The 24,789-nt window shown below is 37.8% G+C and overlaps 2 protein-coding genes across 7 annotated transcripts in view; one reads left to right on the top strand and one right to left on the bottom strand.

Moving 5' to 3' along the window:
- Window positions 1–460, bottom strand: part of LOC124171481 (PRA1 family protein 3) — a 37,967-nt gene extending 37,507 nt beyond the window's left edge. The window contains exon 1 of one of the 3 annotated variants that reach the window (XR_006867740.1): window positions 183–442. Coding sequence is in view for 2 of the 3 variants with exons in the window: in XM_046550662.1 (XP_046406618.1) it covers window positions 183–358 (176 nt within the window). In the remaining variant the exon portion in view is untranslated. Of the gene's footprint in view, window positions 1–182 lie in introns of all 3 variants that reach the window. The other 2 variants (XM_046550662.1, XM_046550661.1) reach the window with 2 other exon arrangements.
- On the top strand, window positions 422–24,789 carry LOC124171480 (NEDD8-activating enzyme E1 catalytic subunit-like). Of its 4 annotated transcripts, XM_046550660.1 has the most exons (10): window positions 576–714; window positions 828–885; window positions 2,488–2,523; window positions 3,679–4,015; window positions 10,140–10,410; window positions 10,747–10,930; window positions 14,285–14,490; window positions 14,611–14,830; window positions 17,614–17,731; window positions 21,233–24,789. In XM_046550660.1, the coding sequence occupies exons 3-9, from the start codon at window positions 2,505–2,507 to the stop codon at window positions 17,703–17,705; spliced, it is 1,329 nt and encodes a 442-aa protein (XP_046406616.1). In that variant the 5' UTR covers window positions 576–714; window positions 828–885; window positions 2,488–2,504; the 3' UTR covers window positions 17,706–17,731; window positions 21,233–24,789. The 4 variants fall into 4 exon arrangements, with proteins under 4 accessions (XP_046406613.1, XP_046406616.1, XP_046406615.1 ...); XM_046550657.1 differs by lacking the exons at window positions 576–714; window positions 828–885 and adding an exon at window positions 422–560; XM_046550659.1 differs by having other exon boundaries at window positions 576–885.

The raw sequence follows: 24,789 nt of genomic DNA, 5'->3' as shown, positions 1-24,789 counted from the left end.
ATCACCACAGATATTTCACTTAAATTCACCAACAGCCACATTCACCATAAATTTGACGGGCATTCGTGGATACGGGTAATTTTTATCGATGACTTCATTCGAGATGAGTCATCAGGTGACCTTTCCAAATAATTAAATTTACATCTAAAAGTTAAAGACAACCACTTCTTCATGAGCCTTACCCAACCACAAGGAAGATAACGACTGACATTAGAAAATAGTTCGTCTGATAGTACAAGAGGTTGTTCACAACCCTGTTTCCCCACTTCTCCATGTCTTTCACATTGGGAATTTGGAATCTTGCTGAATCCAGGATGAAGTCGTGAAGACTCCTTAATGGTGAAATTTCCAATTCCATATTCGTATAGTCTGCCACGTAAAGCAGTGAGTATTGAAGACGATACCTGATATCTTCACCTGAATGGAAAGCCTTATCACAACATTCACAAAATATCGGGTACCGACAGTCATTTACTTTTCTTGTATTTATTCTGATGACCACGGGTGTCGTATTGTCGAGCCAGGCGAACTTGGTCTCTCTCCTAATTTGGGCGCCGGAGGTAAATAGAAGTCAATGAAGTTATTATTTAACGTTATTACGAAGTGTTGACACGGGCAAATATAGCGATTGCAGTAAATAACGTACAAAGTTTTCATTAATAAGTTAACCGGTCATTTCCGTTGCTGTATTCTTTAAGTAACGTAACTTGTGGTGTATGTATTCATCTCAATGATAGATGGATTTATATAAGCGATTACACTATTTTGTTTCGATTTAAGAGAATGAATTGGTTGTAATGAACAGAAGTGCATGTTAATTATTCTAGGAACATTAGTTCGTTAGTGGAGATCATCGTCGGACTCATTTCTTGGGTATTCTTAGCTGTAAGTATTGGATGAATACAAATGATATCTCATCAGTATCGGTTAAAACTTCGAAAATGCGATTTATGTGTCATTTTTCAACTAGTTAACCATTTTTTTGTGATAACGGTCATCTCATCGACTTCCAGACATTTATTATGTTGAACCCGCGAACTTCGTATTGGCCATTGAAGTTAACTTGTTACCATCTCATGGGTGTCTCATGACTTGTTGAAAAGTTTTAATTCACTGTTGCCGCTGCCACGAAAAATCTTACTTCAGCCTTGAACTTACAGTATTTGATTTGTGATCACTTAAGTGACCCTGTTCCGTTTGCTAATGCAAGGTGACAGTATTAGGATAGTGGTCCCCAAATTTTCCATATGTGCATTATGCCCGTAGAAAGTCATTTTATCAGAATCGTGAGGAAACTGAAAGCCATTTTAGATTGTTATTTTAATTTTGAGAATATTTTATGAGTATTAGCCTACACTGTCATTTATACTCTGTCGCCTTCGTTTGTGCTCTCTTTTGACGCACCCCTTTCATTTATACATTTTTCGTCGTCATCAATAGCTATTGTATTTTTTATTTCAAATGCGATGAAGCAAAAGCAAATAGCGGAACTATCAATCATCGACATGAATTGATGGGAAAGTCTTCTCTTTAAAAATCCATGCCACACGAGGTGGCATGAGTATTTTCATTCAAATCATTCTCTTTAAGCTTTTGAAAACGTCCTTTGCTACGTGAGCCTATTACAGAGGTCATGAAAAAATATAACGGTGCTCTTGTCTAAACAAAGTTTTAGCGTGGAAGTTCACTAAGTTCTTGGGCGTAACACTTTCAGTAGGCGCCCATATTGTGCGATTATAGGATAGAGGCGTTGGATATGTTTAGAAAATGTTATTGACTACTCGCACAGTATCTTTACGTGCATACTCTCCTTGTTAGGTGAACATCTCTGGTTCTTCTGCGTCATTTCAAATCTGATGCAATTTTCCCGGGCTCGGTAGGTCATACGGATGTCTCGATTCATTTATTTTTAACTATTCATGTTGGTATTATTTGACTTAAGTAGATTCACGGCCGATGTGTGCAATGTTCTCTGAAAATACTGCTACACAGTCATGTTATGCGCATTGCGAATACTTTTGAACTATACATCTTTTTAATTGAAGCTATTAGATGGGATGATTTCGTGATGGGCGATTTATACTGATGGAGATGCTGGTGGTAAAATATTTTGACACTTCGGATATGGTGGGTGGTATCACTGGCATCAATCGCGCGGAGATTGAAAGCGGTGTAGACGCCCGTGGAATGTGTTTAGCTAGATGTAGGTTATTTTATAGATTTGATTTATGCTGGTACATTGCAGTATTTTATCGGGGAAGATTTTTTACTGTATTTTATTTAATTAATCACTATAAAAAGGAACCTATTGTGTAAAAATTTCAATTCTTCAATTTAGAAAGAATTTTGGGAAACGCCATATTTGATTTATTTCGAGATATGATAATTACTACCGTTTAATGGGACGCTAATTTTTTCTGCTAGTAATATACTGTGGCAAATGTTGTGTGTATAAATTCAGTATCATTTTTTTGTTTTTGATTTCAGGTTGCGTAAATCATATCATGGAATTTGGTGCTGGAGGTTAGTGGATCTTGAAAACTTAGTTGTGATTTGGAAACTAATCTTTACACTGTCTGAAACCTGGATTTGAAATTTAGTATTTGGATTATTTTTCATGCTTTATAATTTTCAGCATATCGAAATTAAATGTTGTTTACTCAATGCTCTTTACTGGTTGCTTCAACATATTTGCATATCAATTTTACTCTGTGTAGTTTGTAAAAGTTGGTTAAGTGTTGAAGCTTATGAATTAATCGATTGCTTATTTAAATTAAAAGAAAAAGGCAAAAGGGTTGTCAAGGGTTAGCAGTTGTTGATTGGGTACTGGATAAAAATGATCAGTCATAGAGGCAACATTGACGTGTATAAATAAAGATTAATTGGATTATTATTTACGTTAATACTCTGTCTAATAATTATTTATGGAGCAAGACAAGAACAAAATCCAATATGAAGGCCTCTCATTTAAAATATGCATGTATAGTTTCTGGGTTGGTATAATCATGGAATGAGGTTCTGTCTAACTGTAATGTTCATGAATATCTGTAGTTGTATTATAGTTTTCGGAGATGTTAGACCATTGTTTATGTGTTGACTACATTATTATTCCTTCATCCTTTTATTGTTAATTATTAAAGTGGCAGGAAGCGCTATCACGCTTCTGTCTCTCATGAAAAGTTCGAGTAGTACGAAAGTGCTCCTCCTGTAAATCAAAATTCATTATATTTTTATAGTAAATATTTTATTGAAATTATCACTGCACTAAAATTTTGTCTAATAAAAAACTGTCAGTTAATTCATTAGAAGGTGTAACCTTCTTCCATGGTGAAACCTCATGTAATAAAGTTTTCCTAGATTTTTTCATATTTACCTTCCCTTGTATTCGAGGCATAGTTTTTTCCTAAAATAATATAAAATCAGGAAAAATCCCTCTGCAATTTTAGCATAGTACCTAGAAACCTACCCCGTTGGCACTGAAAGGTTAGTTTAATTCAAAATTTCTCCCTTTCAGTGCCCTTTGGATTTTGAGTAAGCAGAAAGATATGTGCATAAAACTCAATGTTAGCAATCCTAGTGAAGCTGCTCATTTGCATTGCTAGAAAATTATTTTTAATGAGGTTCTTATAATGATTATATGTTATCCATTTGAAATTATTAAACTGTCTTTAATTTCAGATGGATCATCATACAGCTCACGATGGCAAAATATTAGAAAAATATTGAGAAGAGTTGGTCCTTTCTGTCATCCTGATTTTGATGCAGCCTCCAATACTTATGAATTTTTAAGAAAGGTTAAAGTGTTGGTGATTGGTGCTGGCGGCTTAGGATGTGAAATCCTCAAGAATCTGGCTTTAATGGGCTTTGGGAATTTGCATATCATAGACATGGACACAATAGATTTGTCCAACTTGAATAGACAATTCTTGTTTAGACTGAAAGATGTTGGACGCCCAAAAGCTGAGGTAGCTTCAGAGTTTATAATGAAGAGGGTAGCAGGCTGCTCTGTGAAGCCGTATCCTTTTATATATTTTTTATACTATAACGGTGCTAATGCAAAATGTTTGGAAATTCAATTGGATCAATTAGAGTTTGGTTTGATTTGATTCTAATTTATTGTTATGGGAAATGGAATTCTTGAGTTGAAGGAATTCATTACTTTTGTATGTGATCTTTTGAATGGCACCATGAAGTATGACACTAGATATTTGCTTTTTGATATGTGGTGTTATTTTTAATTGACCTATTTGTAAATGATTCAATTCCTTACTAAGCAATATCCAAAGTGTTCACTTTATATAGCTCTTTTTGCTTGAGAATTTATTCATTTAGGATTTAAATTTGGCTGAAAAATGGCTACTTCTTTTTTGCTTTGATAGTTTTATGAGACTGATTTTTGTTTGAATTTTTTAAAAACGTGTTCTCTTCCACATGTGTATACACCACCATGTGGCGTCTCACTTGACTTGAATTGCTATTTAGTGAGACTATACAGCATCTCATTATTACACTAGCTGCAAAAATGCATGGCAGGGTGGCAGCATGTCAGGGAAAATGCATAATGTCGGGGATTTTCGTGACTTGTCAGGGAAAATCCTCAAAAAAATTTTTTCACCATTGAAATGATGAAATTAACTCAATAAAACTACCGTAAAATATATAAAAATAATTATTTTAGCAGTCAAAAGTTTAATAGAAGGAATAAGATAATAGTTGAGGATTTGAAATATATAATATTTATATTTACTCTTTTGTTTAATTTTTTTTTGATTTTGATTAACCTCATATAAATGAAATAAATGACATCAACTCGGACCATGTTTTTCACTGCTTGTCACTACTGGTCATCTCACGTGGAAGGAAATCCTCTCTCTCTCAATCGCTGTTCATGAGTGTATGTGGTGCCTTCCTTGTGCTGGGCTCTCTGTACCCTGGCAGCATTGCTAGGGACCCAGGGCAGCGACCTCAGTCAGGTGATGGTGCTTAAAACTAGAAGCTCTATCATAAACCCTATAGTTACTGAGGTAATGTCAAAATGTGCGGATATTTTTTCAGGGAAAAATCATGTGAGGGAATTTTGATGAATGTCAGGGAATTACAAAATTTGACTTTGGCCATCCTGCATAGTAACTTCATCTATGGCTGGCAGGGAGTGTGTTAAGGAGATATGGGGGCTTATTACGTAAGTCATAACTCCGGAGCTATGGAGCTATAAGAGTTATGATGGCTGCCATAGCTCAATTTGCGATTACAGTAGTCAAAATAACTCCGATAGGAGTTGCGAACTGGAGCTATCTCGGGGCTGGAATAACGCAGGCTTCTGACCCGTCCTTATGATAACTCCAGCCCGATTTCCTTCGGTTCTCAACTGTCATTTGTTGATTTCTGCCGTCGGAAGGTCGGAATCTGAAGGATTTGGCAATGGATGGACCAATAAACATATATTTGGCGAAGGATGACGAGGGTGTTTGCGGAGTATACATATATGTAAGAAGAAGGAGGCATCTGACATTAGAAATGAGACGAATAAGGGGTTCCCACAATCCGATCGAATTAGATGAAGACCATTTTCGAATGTTTTTCAGAGTGTCGAAAAACACTTTTCAATATCTCTGCCGGTCTCTGGGACCCACACTAAGGAAACGCAGAATATCACTAAGCGTGGAAAAACAGATAAATATTATTGAAGAGTTTTCATTATATCACTATGGGCGTGTGTAATGTTGAATCTTCTTATTCTGCGTTTCCTTAGTGTGGGTCCCAGAGACCGGCAGAGATATTGAAAAATGTGTTTCGACACTCTGAAAAACATTGGAAAATGGTCTTCATCTAATTCGATCGGATTGTGGGAAACCCTTATTCGTCTCATTTCTAATGTCAGATGCCTCCTTCTTACATACTCCGCAAACACCCTCATCATCCTTCCCCAATATATGTTTATTGGTCGATCCATTGCCTTATCTTTCAGATTCCGACAGCAGACATCAACAAATGACAGATGAGAAGCGAAGGAAATCGGGCTGGAGTTTTCATAAGGCATTTTTATTTTCATTATTGGTATTAAAAAATATGTCGGTGTGTGTGCAAATATCTTCGTTCTTTGTAGGCATCTGTCAATCTCAGTAGCACATTTTTGTTAATTGTCGATGAAATATTAAGGTTAGTCACCCCACATTTTATTTATTGTTGCCTCCCCGTTTATTCCTTGGAATACGCCAAGGACAAAGCTTCTGTGGTCACTCATAAAATTAGTGAGCACCACATACTGCTTCCTGCTCATTTTCTCCGACCTTTGCCGGTATCTAAAATTGTATTCATTGCCATAATAGCAACATGGGCAGAGAATAGGTTTGGATTCGACGATAAATGAATGACTGCATACATTGGATGACATATAACTGTATATGAATAAGCTTTAAAGTATAAACATTTCAACAATGTAGTTTATATTAATTATTTCACGGATTTCACGTTAAATTACGAAATACAAGTTTGGGACTCCATTCCGAAATTCACGTTAAACCCGTCTGCTCAGAAACATCGGATACCTAAGCTCCTATTGGTTGACTCATTTCTGGAGATTTGCTTTCCGAATTTTCCATAGCCACTGTAGCTCCGCATTCTTTCGGAGACTTCTCGTAACTCCTGCCGGTACGTAATAGGGTTGGAGCTACAAATCAAAACAAATCCGGGCGGAGTTACAGATAGCTCTAGCTCCGAGTAAAAGTTACGTAATAGGCCCCATGGCTTGAGTTGGAATAATAGTGATATCATATTAGAAGAAAGTAGATGTTGGTAACTTTTCTCTACTTTCATTGATTTACCTTGGACTGATTTCAACTCTAGTGTGTTTTTATCAAGGGTGGAAACTCCTTGGGAGTGACATGATGACTAGGCAGTTTTGAAACTAGATGGATATTAAGAAATTAGATGAAAGTATGATGTGCATCTTTCTCTTAACATGAAAATACTTTAATGGGATAGTAATAATTCATACTCATATTTTTTAAGATGGAATCTATTGAGCCACTGTGGTTTGCTTGAACGTTGAGCCAGAGATCATTTGAGGTCTATATTCCTTAGGTTTCCATCTTTGTTAGTTCATTCAGCATTTTACTCAAGACTGATCTAGTTTTTTTTTTATTTGACTTACTCTGGCTTACACATTGCGCTTGGCCAGGGTGACCTGTGGCTCCTATCTGAGAGGTAGTTGAAGACGACAAAAATTACATCCTCTATTAACCTTTGATATATGTTGATTTGCTTTCATAGCAGTGATTAGGGGAAATGAAGGTTAATGATAATGTAGTTGCCTAAGAGAACGGATTTAGGGTACTCAAAATCTATACAAATATGAATTGCATTGGTTTTAGTCATTGCAGAAGAAATATTCACTTTCTTAAAATTTAATTTTAACTTTAAGGTGGCTATTGTAACAAACGTAATCACCTCCTCATTTCTGAGGCTTGCATTGACAATGTTAAATGTAGCTATTGTACATTCAGGTGAAAAAATACCCACATCACATCATAAGCAGGATAAATACACTGGTAATTCTGGGTGTTTCTGGTTGTACAATCTTTTCAAAGGTGTCTGGATGAGTTGCAGCTGTTAGGATATCAATTTATCATGAAAATAATTGCATTTCTTTCTGTATGGCACTATGGGCTGCATTTTGTGAGATTTTAAGCTTTAAATTTCCTCATAAGTTGTTTTATGATCTGCTACTAGGCCCATTCCATTTCTTTCAATACTGATTCTCTCAGATCAATTCCCGATTCTTCCATTAACTCTTGTACATATTATTTGTAAGTTGTTTAGTTTTGAATGCAATATGATAGCAAAGAAAGTCACTCAAAAAGTGTATATATTTACAAATATAAATGCTCAGTGGACCTGCACTTCACTATGGGTTCAACACATGGATTTGGTATTTGATCTGAGCTGATTTAGCTCATTTTTTTTAGAATTTGAAATTCCTCCTGCTTTATTTGAAGTTGCTCAATACATATGTCATCAAACACATAATTCTATGCCTTTTTCATTTAGGAAACACATTTTTTACTACATGAACTTGTGCTGCTACCCTTACAACTTATTCCTCATGTGGAAATAATGCAGATTTAACCTTTTCCACGTTAAAGACGGAAATATGCATTTGGACATTTCTTGACCCGGGAGACACAAATTTTCATCGGAGATTTTCCCATGTGGGTGAACGAATGCCTATGTAGATACGTTTCCAAGCTCTCCCCCTTTTACAATGGTCATTGGTGTGCGATGTCTTTGTTTCGGGACCCTACACACGGGCCTTAGGCTTTATCCTTCAAATCTGGGTGCAGGTACCCGGACCCCTCGTCTTATACTACCCCTCCTAGCGGTAAGGGACCGCGGTCATACAATTGTGCATCCAGTCATTTTGTAATATAAATATTTGTTCCTTTCTCAAAAAATATAAAGTAAGAATTGAATTATTTGTCTTTTGATCATCGTTTAAAATTTTTAAACGAAATTTACCATAAATATTAACTTATATCTCGATTTCAGCATACACATCAACATGGAAATTGTTGCTGTAATGAATGTGTTAATATTGACGGCAGAGCTTCGTTCAAAATATGACGATTCTCAGAATAAAATGAGGAATTCAATTTGAAGTCTGCAATTTACATTCAAGCTACAATTATCTATGTAGCTAATTCATATAAACAAAGCATGATTTACCGTGAACCAATGCCGTTGGTAGGGTTATAAACCCTGATAGGAGGGAGCCCAACTACCCTCGGAGTCTGAGATAATGCGTAGTCCCTGCTAGGAAGGGTCGAAAAACGTTGGTGCTGAGAGTGTACGATTATCCACCACACCCTTCTTCACGAATGTCCTGCAAAATTGCTCCTTACGGAGAGGACGGAAGAGTCTCTCGGGGCTCAGTACAGCAATCATGCCAGTGGCGGCACGTGCATATGCACATGTTAGCAAGTGCACACCCAAAGATGAATGAATTTGAAAAGAAAACTATTCCTTTGTAACGAGAAGGATAATAATCCTGTCTACATATGTAAGAAACATGAGCCTCCGAATGCTACAGCTATCTCCTTTTCGAATTCACCGCTCTACAAGTGTGCGATCCTATGGCATCGCACTGGTTGCATATTCGGGGGGGGGGGGGTATGCACTGTTCAAATGGGTGATGGGAGCAGACTCAAAACGATGCGAGTGCGCACGTGCATATTTTTGGTGAGTGACTCGCAGGTAGTGTAGTGGTGTAGCCGCCACCTACACTACCTGTGCCCAGGATCCTAGTCAAGGTTGGTAAAATCCTAGTCCGTCTGCAACAGAGTCATCTGTATGGCCGTTTTCTACACTACTTCCTTATAGGGTGTAACTCATTTTGAAACTTGAAATAATTTACATGCGCCAGGACTTCCGGAAAGTCTCTAGTGTCGTTGCTTTACTAGTATTCATTGTTGACAATAACATTCAAAACACATTCAGTGAAACAAACTACTGAAAATTCTGGTGACAATTCCGATGACAACCAGTGAAGCAGAGAGGTGTTTTTCAACCCTCAAGTGTGTTAAAACATTTTTACGCAGCATATGTAGTATATGACCCAAACACTTCATCTCCGTCTATTGTTGAGATAATAATTCATGAAGTAGTGAAATTGCATGCTTTGGCCAAAATGAAAAGTTCTGCAATTGGTCTTAAATTGGTTTCTCGGCGTATCATTTAAAAAATTACATTTTTGAAAAATCAATTTTTGACTCTCAAATGCCCCCAAAAAGTAAAGGCCTAGAAGCAGTTGGCAATGTCATCGATAGAAAATAGAAAATTCAGTGTTCCAACACTTTTTCCTGCGGTTTCAGACTATTTTAATGGGAATTGTTTCTATGACTTTTTGTTGTATCTCATCTTGTTTACACCAAACATTTGTATGAGTGAGTGAGTAAGTCAGTGAGTGGTCAGGAGTGGATTTTATGGTATATAGATTAGAAATTAGTAAATAACAGTGCAAAGAGTTTTCAATAAGGGTTAATTTGATTGAATATTTTTTTAGTGAACTTATCTCATTTATCTTATTGAGTCTTTATTTGTTACAAATTAATTTCATTGTATTTTCCTATAATTGAGTTTAGATATTATAATAAAATTCAAGACTTTGACCAAGAATTTTACCAGTCTTTTAATCTAGTGATATGTGGCTTAGACTCAATAGCTGCGAGAAGGTGGGTTAATGGAATGCTCATCTCAGTTCTGTCATGTGATGGCATGGACAATGAGATTGACGTTTCATCTGTGATACCATTTGTGGATGGAGGTACTGAAGGGTTTAAAGGAAACTGCAGAGTCATACTGCCTGGACTCACTCCCTGTATTGACTGCACTATTGATTTGTATCCACCTCAGGTATTTGTGATTTCCTATAACTTTTTTTATGCTTTCAATTCTTGACTTGGTTTTGAGGGTATTTGAGGCAAGTAAGGATTATGCAAAACCAGACCTGGGAAACAAGTCATTCTCTTGCAATCAAAGTTGATAGAATTTTAGGTACACATCTTTAGCTGTAAAAGTTGTTGGTTCTAGTTTGATGAAATGTTAAATAGCTTTGAACTCATGAAAATTGTTCTTTTGTACTTTGACGGTGGTTTGAAATATGCATAGTCCCTAAACAGGACAAGGGAATGTTGTGACTATGCTAATATTAGTGTCAGCTAAATCTATATGCATTTTTCTTTATTCAAGACAACCTATCCATTGTGTACTTTGGCAAATACCCCAAGACTACCTGAACATTGTGTGGAGTATGTGAAACTGGTGCTTTGGCCTAAGGAAAATCCTTGGGATAAAAATGTTGCTCTGGATGGTGATGACCCAATGCATGTCAGCTGGGTGTATGAAAAATCAGTGGAAAGGGCCCTTCAATATGGTAATACTCTAATGGTTAATTGTAATAACCAGTAATATTTTGAATTCTCTGTTATTTTCAATGTAGTGGTTGTGGTGGGATGTGGCTTATTTTTCATTTTTCCCTTGACTTATAATGTCAGCCTTTTAATACATGCTTGATCTTTGACTGAGGATGTATTTGCTTAAACAATGATGCCTGGAATTTGGAGATACCTCAAGAACCCAATATGCAACAATGATTAATTTTTTTGAATGGAGAAGAAGACATGTATTTGAGTAAAAGATATTGCTACAGTTTTTAAGAGCCAAAATTCACCATCCATCTGTGAAGACAACCGCTTTCCATTAGCTAAAAATTTTAGCATAGATTCTGTCCTGTTAAGTTACTCAGGTATCCTGCTGGGTGATTGGTGTCATGGTTATCCAAGTTTTGAAACTTTTGGCCTCAAATTTCAAAACTTAAAACGGTCCATCTTTCACCAAATCAGGGACGTTACTCTTCTTCTAAATCCTTGGTCCCGTTATCTCAGGGCACCAAGGGTCCTCTGTTTGTCTCCCTCCAGGAAGGGCTGCCTTTTGGTGGTAGCATGCATTAAATAAATGCTATGGGTTCTGCCACTACACCACCCTTTTACCAGTGACAGGGATCTGGAACGATGGATTGAAAGAAAAAAAAACTCAGTTTTCACTTTTTCAGGCAGGGAGTTGAACCATTATGAGATGTGCCGTGACCCAAAAATGTTACCACTTGTTGGGCGAACACACACTTAGATGGGTTAATAACAATGCCATATTGATTAAGACTTGTGAATGTGAACACTTGGTGGAGGTGCTCTCCATGACTTCTTCGGATGCGGAAGCAACCAGAATGTTGTCGACGTCGGCAAAGGAAAGTTCCAATCCCTGAAGCACCTCATCCATGAACCGCTGGAATGTCTGGACAGTGCTATGTAGGCCAAACGTCATTTATATTTAAATTCAGAGCCTGAGCGCAGTTTTTATGGTGGTTTTTGGGATATCCTCGGGGGTAAGGGTCAGGTCATCTTATGGGTGGTTGCGGTGTGGTGCATAAGTGGTGCTCAGTAGAATGGGATGTCTGTCTGGGTGCACCATAAAGATGGATCACATTAGGGAACTCAGCCCAGATGGTATAATACTTGGTTCTGCCGCATATGGCCATTATGTGGGGGAGAGGGTTTTGTGCTATGCCGCCGCTTACATTCAGTACATTGCCCAGAGCTGGATGGGGGATGGGAGTTCGCATGGGAGCATGCACATTGTCTGTCAAGGCAGCAAGGGTATTCAAATAGTTGTCCCATTGTATCATTAGGATGACATAGACATGGGTGGGTAGCCAATTGAGCCATAGCATTTGCAGAAATGTATCTGGAATTGATGTGCTGGTGAAGGATCGGAGATGGTGCAAAAATTGAAAGGGTTTGCGATCTCCTATCTCCTCGTGTTTGAGGAGAAGTCAAATCTGCTCTTCTTGGGATGCCGTGAGACGGTGTATAAGCTCCTCCTTCAGCCGCATACACTTTCCTTCAGGAGGGGGTGAAGTATTAATGTCACTAACTTCCGTGCCATAGTTCTGCTCCAACTGAGACTTCACATTATAAAATTTAGGGGCATCTTAAGTGATGCCATTAAGATGGAATTGCCCCTCAACCTAAGTAAACCACCCTGCCAAGTCTTCAGGCTAAAAAAGAGGCTCATGTACAGCTCTTTGTTCGACACGGCTCCCGGAGTCTGCCATAATGGCGAACACAACACACAAATACAAAACACAATCGATAAATTAATACTTGTGTGGTCCTAAGAATATCACGTCAACATGGTCACCACTTTAGTCTATGCAAGTTTACGGGTGAGTATTGCATGAAATAACTGTGTGATGAATGTAAACGTAGCATGTTTATTGCAAGTTAATTTACAACCGGTGTAGCACTTGACAAACTCAGTAAAATAAATGATGGCCGTGGATTCTGGACACCTTCGCTCTAACCATCTGGTCTGTCTCTCTCCAAATCAGGGATGCTACTCTTCTCCTAAGGGTGCCAAATCCTTGGTCAGGTTATATCACGGTGCTAAGGGTCCTCCGCTTATCTCCCTCCAGGCAGTGCTGCCTTTCGGTGGTAGCACGTTAAATAAATGCGATGGGTTCTGCTGCTATAGCCACCGTCATATCTCAGCATAGGAATGAGGGAAATTGGGTGATATGATTAGACATGAGCATTGAGAAGAACCCTTTCTTATCTTCCCTCTCCCTGTTTTATCGAAGGAGAGACCATACACTCTCAACAATGGTGAATAGCTTGGGGATTCAAATTAATTGAAGACTTATTGCAAATTTCAAAGTTTGCATCTATAATTGTAAGCAAAACCATACTGAGGTGCTACCCGCCCACTTGTGGCATCAGGTTCTGAGGGATTAAGATTCTTCCACTCCAAAATATTTCACCGTATAGTTGCCTTAGTTCTCATTAGCAGTGTGTATATCTATCTTTATCTTTATGACAATTTATCTCAGAATTTTACAATTTACCTTACCCTTTTAGTTCCATAATGCTAATCCGTATGTAAGAACAGTTCTAGCACCCTCTTAACCCTTTCACCGCCATTGGGCCAATATATTGGCCCTCGCTGGTTGTGCGAAAACTGTCACTGGCCAATTTATTGACCCACCTTATTTGACTTTTTTATTTCGTGATTGTGGCCTTTTCAACGGCTGCCGTCTCATTTATACATGTGTGCTTTATCTCTGCTGCTTACTAAGATGGTAACCATTAATAATAAAATTAAGTAGCTGAAATAGTTTAAAATCCGAAATCTTGCAAATTCCGGAAAATAGCCATGGCAGTCTTTGCACATCCTACCCGAAATGGGCTGGCAGGAAAAGGGTTAAATTTTGCAGGGTAGGATAAGGGCATTGGTGGATGTAAAATTATTCATTATCCTTTTACTGGAAAGTTGAAGAAGCTTGAAAAGAATCTGTTTTTCCTTGAAAATATTTTGGATTTTTGTCATTTTTAATTGCTTATTTATGCATTGTTTTTCTCTATACTCCCTATGTTTCTTCTTTTTATGAAAGGGTCCACTGCCTAGTGTATCATGGTTTCAAAAATATTTTAGGTGGTTACAGTTGCACCAGTGTAAAACATTCATCTATTGCCTGTGTTTCCTTTTGCTCATAATTATCATTTAATATATTGTTTCCTTATTTATTTGTGTTCCTTTTTGGTATATTCATTAACTCTTGCCTTAATGAAGCATATTTTCTCTAGTTGATGTTTTCACTGGAGGCATAATATGCAAATACATAATTGTGGCTGAAATGACTCTTATTCTTTGTGTACCTTTTTTATTTTTAAAGGAATTACTGGGCTTAATTACCGACTAGTGCAAGGGATTGTGAAAAATATCATCCCTGCTGTTGCATCTACAAATGCAGTTATAGCAGCTGCATGCACCTCTGAAGCTTTCAAAATTGTAACAAATTGCTGTATCCCATTGTCAAATCAAATGATTTACAATGATGTAGATGGCATTTACTGCTATTCATATTCCATGGATCTTAAGGTATATTTATTGATTGAATCCAAGGGTTGCAAGTCTTCATCATGAGTAAAAATGTATGTATTTTCAATGTTTAGTATAGTTCCCTGAAATTCCTAATTTTTATCCCCAATCATAATTTAGGAGGACTGTGTCTCGTGCAGCAGCCATCCAAAGGAAGTTGAAGTTAAGCCAAATATTACACTTAGTGATCTAATAAAGTACCTTTGTGAATATCCAAGTTATCAGTTTTTATCACCTGCTGTGATGGCCAATGTTGGAGGGAAGACAAAAACATTATACATGCCCAATGTACCAAGCATTGAAGCAGCAACAAGAGGAAATTTGAAGAAGACTCTTTCTGGTAATTATTGAAGGGTATTTTGCATTGATTTGGAGGTAGAATTTAACCCTATCGAGACGGTGGATTCTCGTCTTAGCATGACCACTGTACAGAGCCCCAAGAGAGGCTTCCATCCCCTCCATATGGAGCATTTTTCAGGACATTTCGTTAAAATGGGTGTTGCAGATAATCACACACTCTCAGCACCAACGTTTTTCGATCCTTCCTAGCAGGGACTACGCATTATCTCGGACTCCGAGGGTAGTTGGGCTCCCTCCTATCGGGGTTTATAACCCTACCAGTAGCATTGGTTCACGGTCAATCATGCTTTGTTTATAATAATAATAATAATAATTTTTATTCACTTTAGGCAAGAACATTTGCATAGTTTCGTCAAATTGAATCAAATTAAATTTACAGAATTACAGCATATCAAATGAATTAGCGACATGGATAATTGTTGCTTGAACGTAAATTGCAGACTTTGAATTGAATTCCTTGTTTGATTCTGAGAATTGTCAAATTTTCAACGAAGCTCTACCGTCAATATTAACGCATTTAATGCAGCAAAAATTTCCATGTTGATGTTTATACTGAAATAGCGATGTATACATAATATATTCTGCGATAAATATTAGTTGATATTTATCGCAGAATTTCATTTAAAAATTGTGTTTGATGCTCAAAAGACAAATAATTGAATTCTTAGTTTACATTTTTTGAGAAAGGAACAAATATTTATTTCACAAAATGACTGGATGCACAATTGTATGACTGCGGTCCCTTACCGCTAGGAGGGGTAGTATAAGACGAGGGGTCCGGGTACCTGCACCCGGATTTCAAGGGTAAAGCCTAAGCCCCATGTGTAGGGTCCCCAAACAAAGACATCGCACAACCATGGCCATCGTAAAAGGGGGAGAGCTGGGAAACGTATTTACATATTCGGCATTCGTTCACCTGCGTAGGATAATCTCCGACGAAAATTTGCAGCTTTGGTCTCCTGGGTCAAGAAACGTTCAGACGCACATTTTCGTCTTTAAAAGGGAAAAGGTTAATTTTTTCTTCTATCTCTGTCAGTATAGTTGTTGATTTTTGGATAGATAGTCATGGTATAGACCCTTAGATATTCCATGGGGGCCTTTCACTTGGAAAAGTACATACATATTTTCAAAATACAAATATGTATACAATTTTCTTGGAGAGAAATAAACAGTAAAAAATACATTGTGATACACAGACTGTTGCTAAAATAGGAGAAACAAAAAAATGCTCTTAATAATTTGCTATAAATATCCATTGTGATTGGAAAGTCATGAGAAAATGACAAAAAATATCCAAAAGTATTGGTATAACTAATGGCTTTGGGGCTGACAATACTGGCTGCCCTCTCACAAAACAGCCGGGCAATACCAATGGGACCCCTCATATCTCCTCGCCTTTTCTCTGTAGATGGAAGGCAGTACAGAATTATAAGATATCTGGAATTAAATCATATTTCATTCACAAAGGATACAATTAAGTTTTCTTAGCATCATTTCAAACTATGGTGGACTGTTACGTCATCTCCCTATGAATACATGGTTTTGTCTGCTAAGGTATAAAAGGAACTACGTACCAACATTGGAAATAGTGTGCTAGTGTTAAATGTTTACTTTTTAAATTAACCAAATATCAAGGTTTTTGTGGAAAATGAACTACATATCACCTGGTGCAATGTAACAAAAAGTTTGGAACGTGTTGAAGAGGCTTCATACTATCCATCCCAATTTTGGCTGCCATAGCAGCAGCAATACTCTAAGGAGTAACTACATGCGATAAGGCTGTAGAGAGAAACTTCAACTTAGAACTCAACTTTCATTAAAAAATAATTAATTTTAAGATGTAGCATACCTTAACCTTCAGCCAATAACCCGTCTTCGCCTTTTTTATTGCCTGTAAAGTGCTTCTTCCTGCTCGGTTACATGAATTTTCTATGGTTCTCTATCATTTTCTTTAAGTCCATGTCTCTCTTCAATTTATTGGTGTGTTCTATGAAATAGACAATTGATAAACATGAGCAGACCACTGCAGTTATGAAAGTATAAGGAAATTTCTATTGAGCTCCATTACAAGAAACTCTGTCAACTTACCAGTAAATGCCAGGTTTTCCCTCCATGCTCCTCCCTGTTGTGGAATAATGTATTTCATAGTTAATGCCAACCCTCCTTTTCTTGCCCTTCATGAATGCCTCCATATGTACGGTTAAGTAAGTTTCATCCTTACAGATGAAAAGATCTATCAGCCCACTACGCGTCCACTTGGAATTTCTTGAATAAGTAAGTAATATAGATTTGTTTATATCTTCAGAATATTCCACCATGCTGTCTATAACTAGTATTCACAGGCTTAGTAGCAATCTGGCAAAGATATTGGACTAGCGATGACAACAATGATGGCATACTAACAAAAATCCTGAAGGGTTTATTCCCAATGAGAAGGGCATCACAATCCTTTCACTATTGGTAGACTGCACTAAAACATTGCCCGAGAAGAGGAATTCAGCAAACCACAGCAACCAAAATATTAGTCCTAAAAAGGAACTCAAAAGAGATGTCTCTCAGTTTTATTAAGAAAGAACTCCTTGAGAAAATGTGAGGCACAAAAAGTCCTGGAGCTAGTAGTCAGACCTTTTTAATGTCTCACACTTTCCTCGGACTTCATGGTGCAGATCTTTTTAGTTTTTTATATTTTTCTCATGAAATCTTTCTTTGTCTCATAAAATTCTTAATCTTAGACCTTTTTTATTGTATCTATTTTTCTTGTAGAACTTGGACTGACACATGGCAGTGAAATAGCTGTGGCTGACAAGACATCACCCAATACAGTTACTTTCTCATTAAGATATGCTGGGAAATAATATGTCTATAAAGGTTTTTTCTTCAGGTAATCATTAATTTACTCTTTAGTTAAGGACCTCGTATGTATTAATTTTTTAAAGCATACTTGTGTATTTTTGTATGTTGTGAGCCCTATGGTGTTTTTTGTATTGTATGATGTTATATAGGCTTTATTAACCCTTTTGTGCCTTATGCCGCACATTTGCGGTGAGGATTTCCTCTGCAAAAGAACAAAAGCCACACATTCACGGCATCAGTTTTGTGACGCAAACGCACGAAAGCCACGCACATGTGGTGTGGGGTGGAAGGCTGACCGCCGCGGACTCAATAGACCCAGCTACTTGTTCGATCCTCGAGACCCAGCTTAGCGCAAGCCCAAGCCCTTCCTTGGCCGCTCGGATGGACCCTTTCCCATCCCCTCAGCATGGTCACCCAATGCTATTTGCAGTGTTTATTCCAACAAAATATTTGTTGCTTATCTTATAAATCTAAAGTTGGAAATGGATTCTTCTTTTTTTTCTTATCACATAGACATTTCGTCAGGAGTTCTAGCATATATATCAACAGAGGTCTGTTCAATTCCAAATTAGTTGATATGGAATAGAAATTCACAAAATCCGTCAATATGAACGTTAGAGCTTCTCTTAAAATTTCTTCACACTCGGAAAAACACAGGGAATTCAATTTAAAAATTGAAACAATTGATGGGAACAACAAATATTTTTATTTAAAACATGGCTATTTCACTCAGTTGACCGTGGGGTCACCCTATGAAGGAATCTTTATTCCGTCTATGGTCTCATACGGTGGCCAAGAAAATGGATCGGCCTACCACTAAGATGGGTCCAAACTAGGGATGGACAGATCCAGGATTTTTTTCGGACCCAGATCCGGATCGAATCCTAGATTTTTGGAGCCTGATCTTTGGATTTTTTGGATCCTAATGCATTTTCAGTTGTCTTCTTTAAAATGAAGTAATTATTCAAGTTTCTTCTGGGTACATACTACCAAAGGAATGCTATTTAGATTTACATAAACGTTTTGATTTCTTTACTGATTAAATATCATTTTGCATATGACCTTCAGTTGCGGTTAGGTGAATTTTGCACTGTTTTAATTGTGTTTAAAACAATATTAATGTCATATGAAACAATTGCGGGAACAGTACGAGACGACCGCTCAGCGAGAGGAAGGGGTGGGCAGCAGAAGCGCGTAAAGGAGAGGTGGAGGGGAAGGAGCGCACTCCCCCCAACTTTCAAGCAATGAGGCTACGAGTGAGGGAGTCAAGGACGAACATATCAGATCTTGCTATTTTTTGACCTTGTTGCCTTTAAAGTGAAGTTGAGTGACTTATTTGATGTATACAGTTGGCATTTCCAGGCCGTGTATTGTTGTTTGATGGCACTGATGCTATGCCTGCTTCTTTGAAAATTGTGCTGTTTGGACAATGTTGAACATTTATATTGTCTTGTTGTTAGTAAAAAAATCTTTTTTCAATCAATTTGAGCTTAAAAAACCAAAATATGCGACGTGTTTGATCTCATTCTTTTTTGAATCTTGTGCACGTCATCCAATTGCCGAAAACTATCGAGACATCTTCGGTTCTAGTAAGTCACTCACCTAGCATTTGTTCTCCAGAAATAGATAATTGAAGCAGTTAAGATGAAAAAGGTCAGTGGGTGAGAAGGGGTAGGGATGAAACACACTTCCATTGTTTTCGTGTAACTTGATGTTTCCCTTCCAAATTATGTAATGATTTATGGACTGTGTGGCCTCAGAAAGGAATAAAAACATCAGAGGCATGCTGTGATGGAGGACCGAGGGTGTTTTTTTTAAATCTGGGATGTAGTCACTTTTGATGTGGTTGTTATCCTATGGCATTGAGATTCTCCTGAAGTTTGTTCAATCTCTGTGTTAGAGTCGCACCATATGCCTGTTGTATTTTGCCGTAAGAATTTCCGCAGCTGAAATTCTGTTGTGTAACCCCTATGAGAGTTTTAAAACCAAATGGTTCATGATAAGGGAAAGCATCGCAGTGCAACGGTGCATGCAAAGGTAGGATCGGAACTCTTTCCACTCCCTTGTACAGGACACTGCATTCACTGAAGCGTAAATTTAAAATTTTGGATGCCTTCAGCAAATTTGGATCCAAAGTATCAGATGAAAGGCAATATCCGCGGATATTTGGATCCGAGGTGTCTGATCCGACCATCCTTAGTCCAAACTATTGGACGGGTGTGAACCTCTGCTTTCCATCGATGCGAGAGAGATTTGTACCGGGGAGTGCAAAAAATTTTCAAGGGACTGGTAATGTGGAAGAGTTTCCCTACACGAGTCTTGGGTACAAAACGGTTGACTGTCTTAGTGTTGGCTTATTTTTTGAGATATTGGATAGAAACTCAGCATGTAAATCACAAAAATCAAACCATATCATATCAAATCGTACCATATGAAAATTTGGCTTCATGAAATTATTGCTTTAAGTACCTATCTACAGCAGACTCCCGATTATCCGGCTATTGTATATCCATGTTGCTGATTATCCGAGCATAATTTTCACTCTTGCTCAATATTTCCCGCAACCTTAATAAAAAAATTAATCTGACCGCAAAATCACCAGAATTACTGCATTTTAATGCTAGGATACACCGGACTATTTATTTCCATTAGTATCCCCTTCGTAAAACAGAAGCAATCGCATGCTAGCTGCATTCACGGGAGCTCTGTGTTCCCGATCTCCAAGTCTTGCAGCACGCGACCATGCTCAGTGATCACAGATACACATCCCGCAGCAGTTGCAACCCGTGCAACTTGTGCGAGATGTGACTACATGGCGTGGTGCCTGACAGTGTAGTTTCCGATGTCGTGCAGTGTTTTTGAAGCATTTGTGCAAACAACTTTTTTGTGTCCGTGATCACGTACCCACGAATGCGTAGTTTTCAAAACCAGATCTTATATGGAGCAGTAATAGTACGAGTGGTATCATGTTATTGCCGCTAAAAAAATTGCGGACTAGCAAAGAAAGCTCTCAATGAGTCAGAGCACTCTAAAATAATAATAACTGCGTAAATAATAATGTATTGTTTGTTTTATGTAAATTATGAACATTACAAGACATTTTAGTGAAAGTTTTGTTTCCGTGTTTTCTGACTATTCGTGCCATCTCTCCCCATCATTAGCCCAGATAATCGGGTGTGTGCTTTATTTGTTTTAATTCTATTTAATTTTTCTTGTATTAATTTAGGATGAAACATCTTATTTAGGTACCTCTAAAAGTTAATTATATTGTAGCAGTTTGAAAAAGTTGAAGAACAATGCATGCATAGTTTTTTTTAGCCTGCCAGTATATTGATTCACTGTGCATGTAGCCTGAAATCATTATAGCTAATATTTTAGCTCTTCACACAATAAGGGCTTTAAGGGTAAAATTTAATGATGAATTCAAACTTATATTTATTTTTTGCCCCAATGAGCATGATGAATATTATATGAGAACATCAAAATGCTTTAAATTACATTTCATAGTGAATGTTGGTTTCCATTTCAGATTCTCTTTGAAAATCTTTTGAAGATGATTGAAAGACAGCTTTGTAAGGATGTGTGATATTAAGTGGTAGGTGCAAATTAGGTGGAAATGATTGCATCCATTTAAGAGCCACTTATACTTCATTTGCCTTTTTTATATGCATATATTTATTTGACGAACATGCAAGATTTTGTAACTAGCATGGAGGTCAGAGGTGTTACTGCTTCCTTGTTCCATACACCTTATAGAGTGGAGCAAAAACAATGCATATGCAATACTGAATATTGATAAAATTACTGTAAAGATCAATATATTACCTCTTATTCTTGTAGAAAATATTGTTATCAGAGTTAACCTGTTCTTAGTCTATTTCACTTCGCCTGTGATATCTTTATATGCCTCTGGTATTGTTCTTTTCTCTGCTATGTTTTAAAATTTGTATCTACTGATGCATTTATCATGATGATTGGAATATCATCTGGTCACTGTGACATATTTGATCTGAGGTTGCTTATAACCATAGGGGCAGACATGCATTTCATAGGCCAGACCTCTATCCACTTTGACCTGCTATCTATCAAGATCATGAATGACCATTGCTCAAACACAAAGAAATCCGAATGAACCTTTGAGAGTGCATCAGCATGTGGCCAGCCAAGTGTTCAGTTAGAATCAGGTCTGAAATTTACGTACTGACATAGTTCACAGGATAGCACAATTCCTTCCATGTCACATGATATAGAAAGCCACCAAACTCTTGATCTGCCGTGGGCATTTATCTAAGCAATTCTGTTTATCTAAACAATTTTGTTCCAGGGTCGATTCAAGGCGCAGTTTGAAATAAGAGAGTATGGTAGGATAAGATACATGACTAGGCCAACCATTTAGGGTAAGTTAGATGGCTCTTTTTGGGCTGCACCTTCTGTTGAATCTTGAGCAATTTTTAGGTATGTCAGAGGTAAGCCTTCACATTTGAAAAGAAATTTTGATATCCCACCAATTCCCTCCAGGCAGGTAAGCGGGACATAGCATCGGCATGCATCATTTCAGAAGCTTTGTTGTACTGTGTTGAGTTGGAGGAGTGTACCTTCCTTTCAGATTGAACGTTAGTTTCCCCATGACATTTAATCGGGATGAATGAGTCGAAGTTCTGTTCACATAAATAGTTTGCCGTTCAGCCATCACGGCTTATAGAAACCGTGCTGTTGGTCGATGGGCAGGCAATGCACCTCCGCAATCACTCTTTTTAAGAATTTCCAAAGGAAACCAGTAGGGTTTCCTCGGGTTCCACAACCAACGCCCTTACGTTCTAACGAATGCAATGGATGGAAAGAAGATTAGCAATCTTGGCAGCAAAATTATAATTACCAGCATCTTTTCTGTCATTACATTTGATGACTTTAAAGCAATTTTCCCACCTGGCATCACCTTCAACATACCTACAGTTCACTTATCCCGCATGGTGTCACCTCCATTAAGAAAAGGAATATGAAAAAAATACCCTTTGTGGCACACATTGTCACCTTCAATGCAAAATAAACTCTTTTGGTATGGCGTCACCACTCAAGTACACACAAAAATACCCTTTTCCCACATAGCATCACCTTCAAGTATAGGAAAAAATACTCTTTTCCCAGTAATTAAACTTTATCTTAAGTCCACTAAGTTTGATGGATAGCTGGCAGTCTTAAAATGCAGGAGCTTGTGATCTCAGAGACTAGTCCAGAGATTCCCAATGAATGAAGCCAACCACAAAAGCCAGCTAATTGAGTCAGGGACCAACATCAGTCAAGAGAGGGGAGCAACGGGACGGGAGGAATAGTGTGTGGCGATAGGGATTCTAACAAATTTTTGCGGGCGAAATCTCATCTTTCAGAGATCTTATATGCTAATGCAGGGTAGTGGCAGCGATTACGATGAGCAGCTTGTGATGACCCGCAACACTTCGTAGCCCTTTTAAGAAACCCCGAATTTCGGGAGAAGTTTCGCATGAGCCTTGGCTTTCTCCACCTCTCTCCTTATTTCTCGACAGTTGGTCCATTTCTTGCCTCCAACTCCTTTTGCAGATGATAATCTCAGTTCGCTCTGGCATAATGCTCACACTAGCAGTGCTCAACCAGCAATGTGTCTCCTGGCAATCTGTCCAAGTGTGTGCTCAAGAGTGTTCTCTCCTTGGTCTGGGGTGAGCAATATACATATGCTTCTTTTCTTCCACCCAGAATGCCCCTCTGTGTGCCATCTGCACTATTTTGATGGTCTTTTAAACCAGGATTATTGAAACAAGGTTCACAGCATTCACTCTATCACTCATATTGTTCACTTATATTCACAAATAAACTTTAATTTAATTAACTCAAGTAAATAAATACATTGTCTTGCATGGTTCTGCTGCCTGAACTGCAGGCCTCCCTCTATCAGCGGAATAAAAAAATTTGATGGAAACCACAAATCTGTCCGTGGGCCATCATAGTATACTATAATTATATCCTGATATTAAAAAAAACCCATCTTTGAAGGTGAGCTGCTGCTGAATGAGGGATGCTTTTACTTGGGGAAAAGATAGTTTTCAAGGCAAATTATCTGATTGCAAAGTGAAGTGCCTCCCCAGAATTATTTGTGTAATCTTTTCACAGCAAAAAAGATAGCTATAGTTTCACCCTCAATTTGAGAGTAATTCTACTCAGCCTGGGATAATTTGCTAGAAGCTAAGAGTACTGGTCTTTGCTGACCTACCACAACATGACTTAAAACACACCCAACCCCATAGGTAGATACATCAGCAGCAGCCAAAATGGAGAGGCTAGAATGATAATGCACAAGAAGTTTGTTTGACTCCATTAATTCCTTGCTTTTTTCAAATGCTTTAATTTACTCGTCGTTAAAATTCCATTGTATATTCTTTTCAGTCAAAGCATGCAAAGGCTTTAAAAGGGTTGACAAATTGGGTAAAAATTTATTGTAGAATTGACAAACCCACATGTGACCAATGGAAACTGACTCACATTCTAGGGAATGTTTGCATTAGCAACAGCTTGTTTTTTTATGCAAGAAGCTTTATTCCTTCACCATCAATGCAGTGCTCTAAACAATCTACCGACTGACACAAAAAGGTACAAACTTGAACTGCGCATTGAACTCATTCTACCAACAAAATACTGCCATAATGTTTGCCTCACTCACTGACTCAACCTTATCTAGATAGCAGGAGACCTTGAGCAAGCCCCCCCCCAAGGTCTGCTGCATTACGTCTTGAAAGATAGCTGGCAAACTAGACAACCCTGGATCAACCTATTGTGTTGAAAAAGCCCCACATGGAGTATTGACAGTCACTAGGTGAGAATTTGGAAGATATTTTGGGAGGGTCGATTATCAGTGTCTAAAAAGAGTTCAAGGATAATTTATCATGTTTATTTCTGTTAATTTGAATTGTACGAGCAGAGATATTTTTTGTCAAGTGAGTTTGAAGAAGAATTTGTAAAAATCTGGAATCTCGAGCTGGGTTTGAGGAAGACCAGTGTTTTTCTTTGGATTTCTGGTTACTTTTATCAATAAATGAGTTATATTCTTTCAATGCCAAA

Source organism: Ischnura elegans, chromosome X (genome assembly GCF_921293095.1).
Source record: "Ischnura elegans chromosome X, ioIscEleg1.1, whole genome shotgun sequence".
NCBI lineage: Eukaryota > Metazoa > Arthropoda > Insecta > Odonata > Coenagrionidae > Ischnura > Ischnura elegans.
Note: the sequence above shows the minus strand (reverse complement) of the source record. Positions and strands in the feature narration are given on the sequence as shown.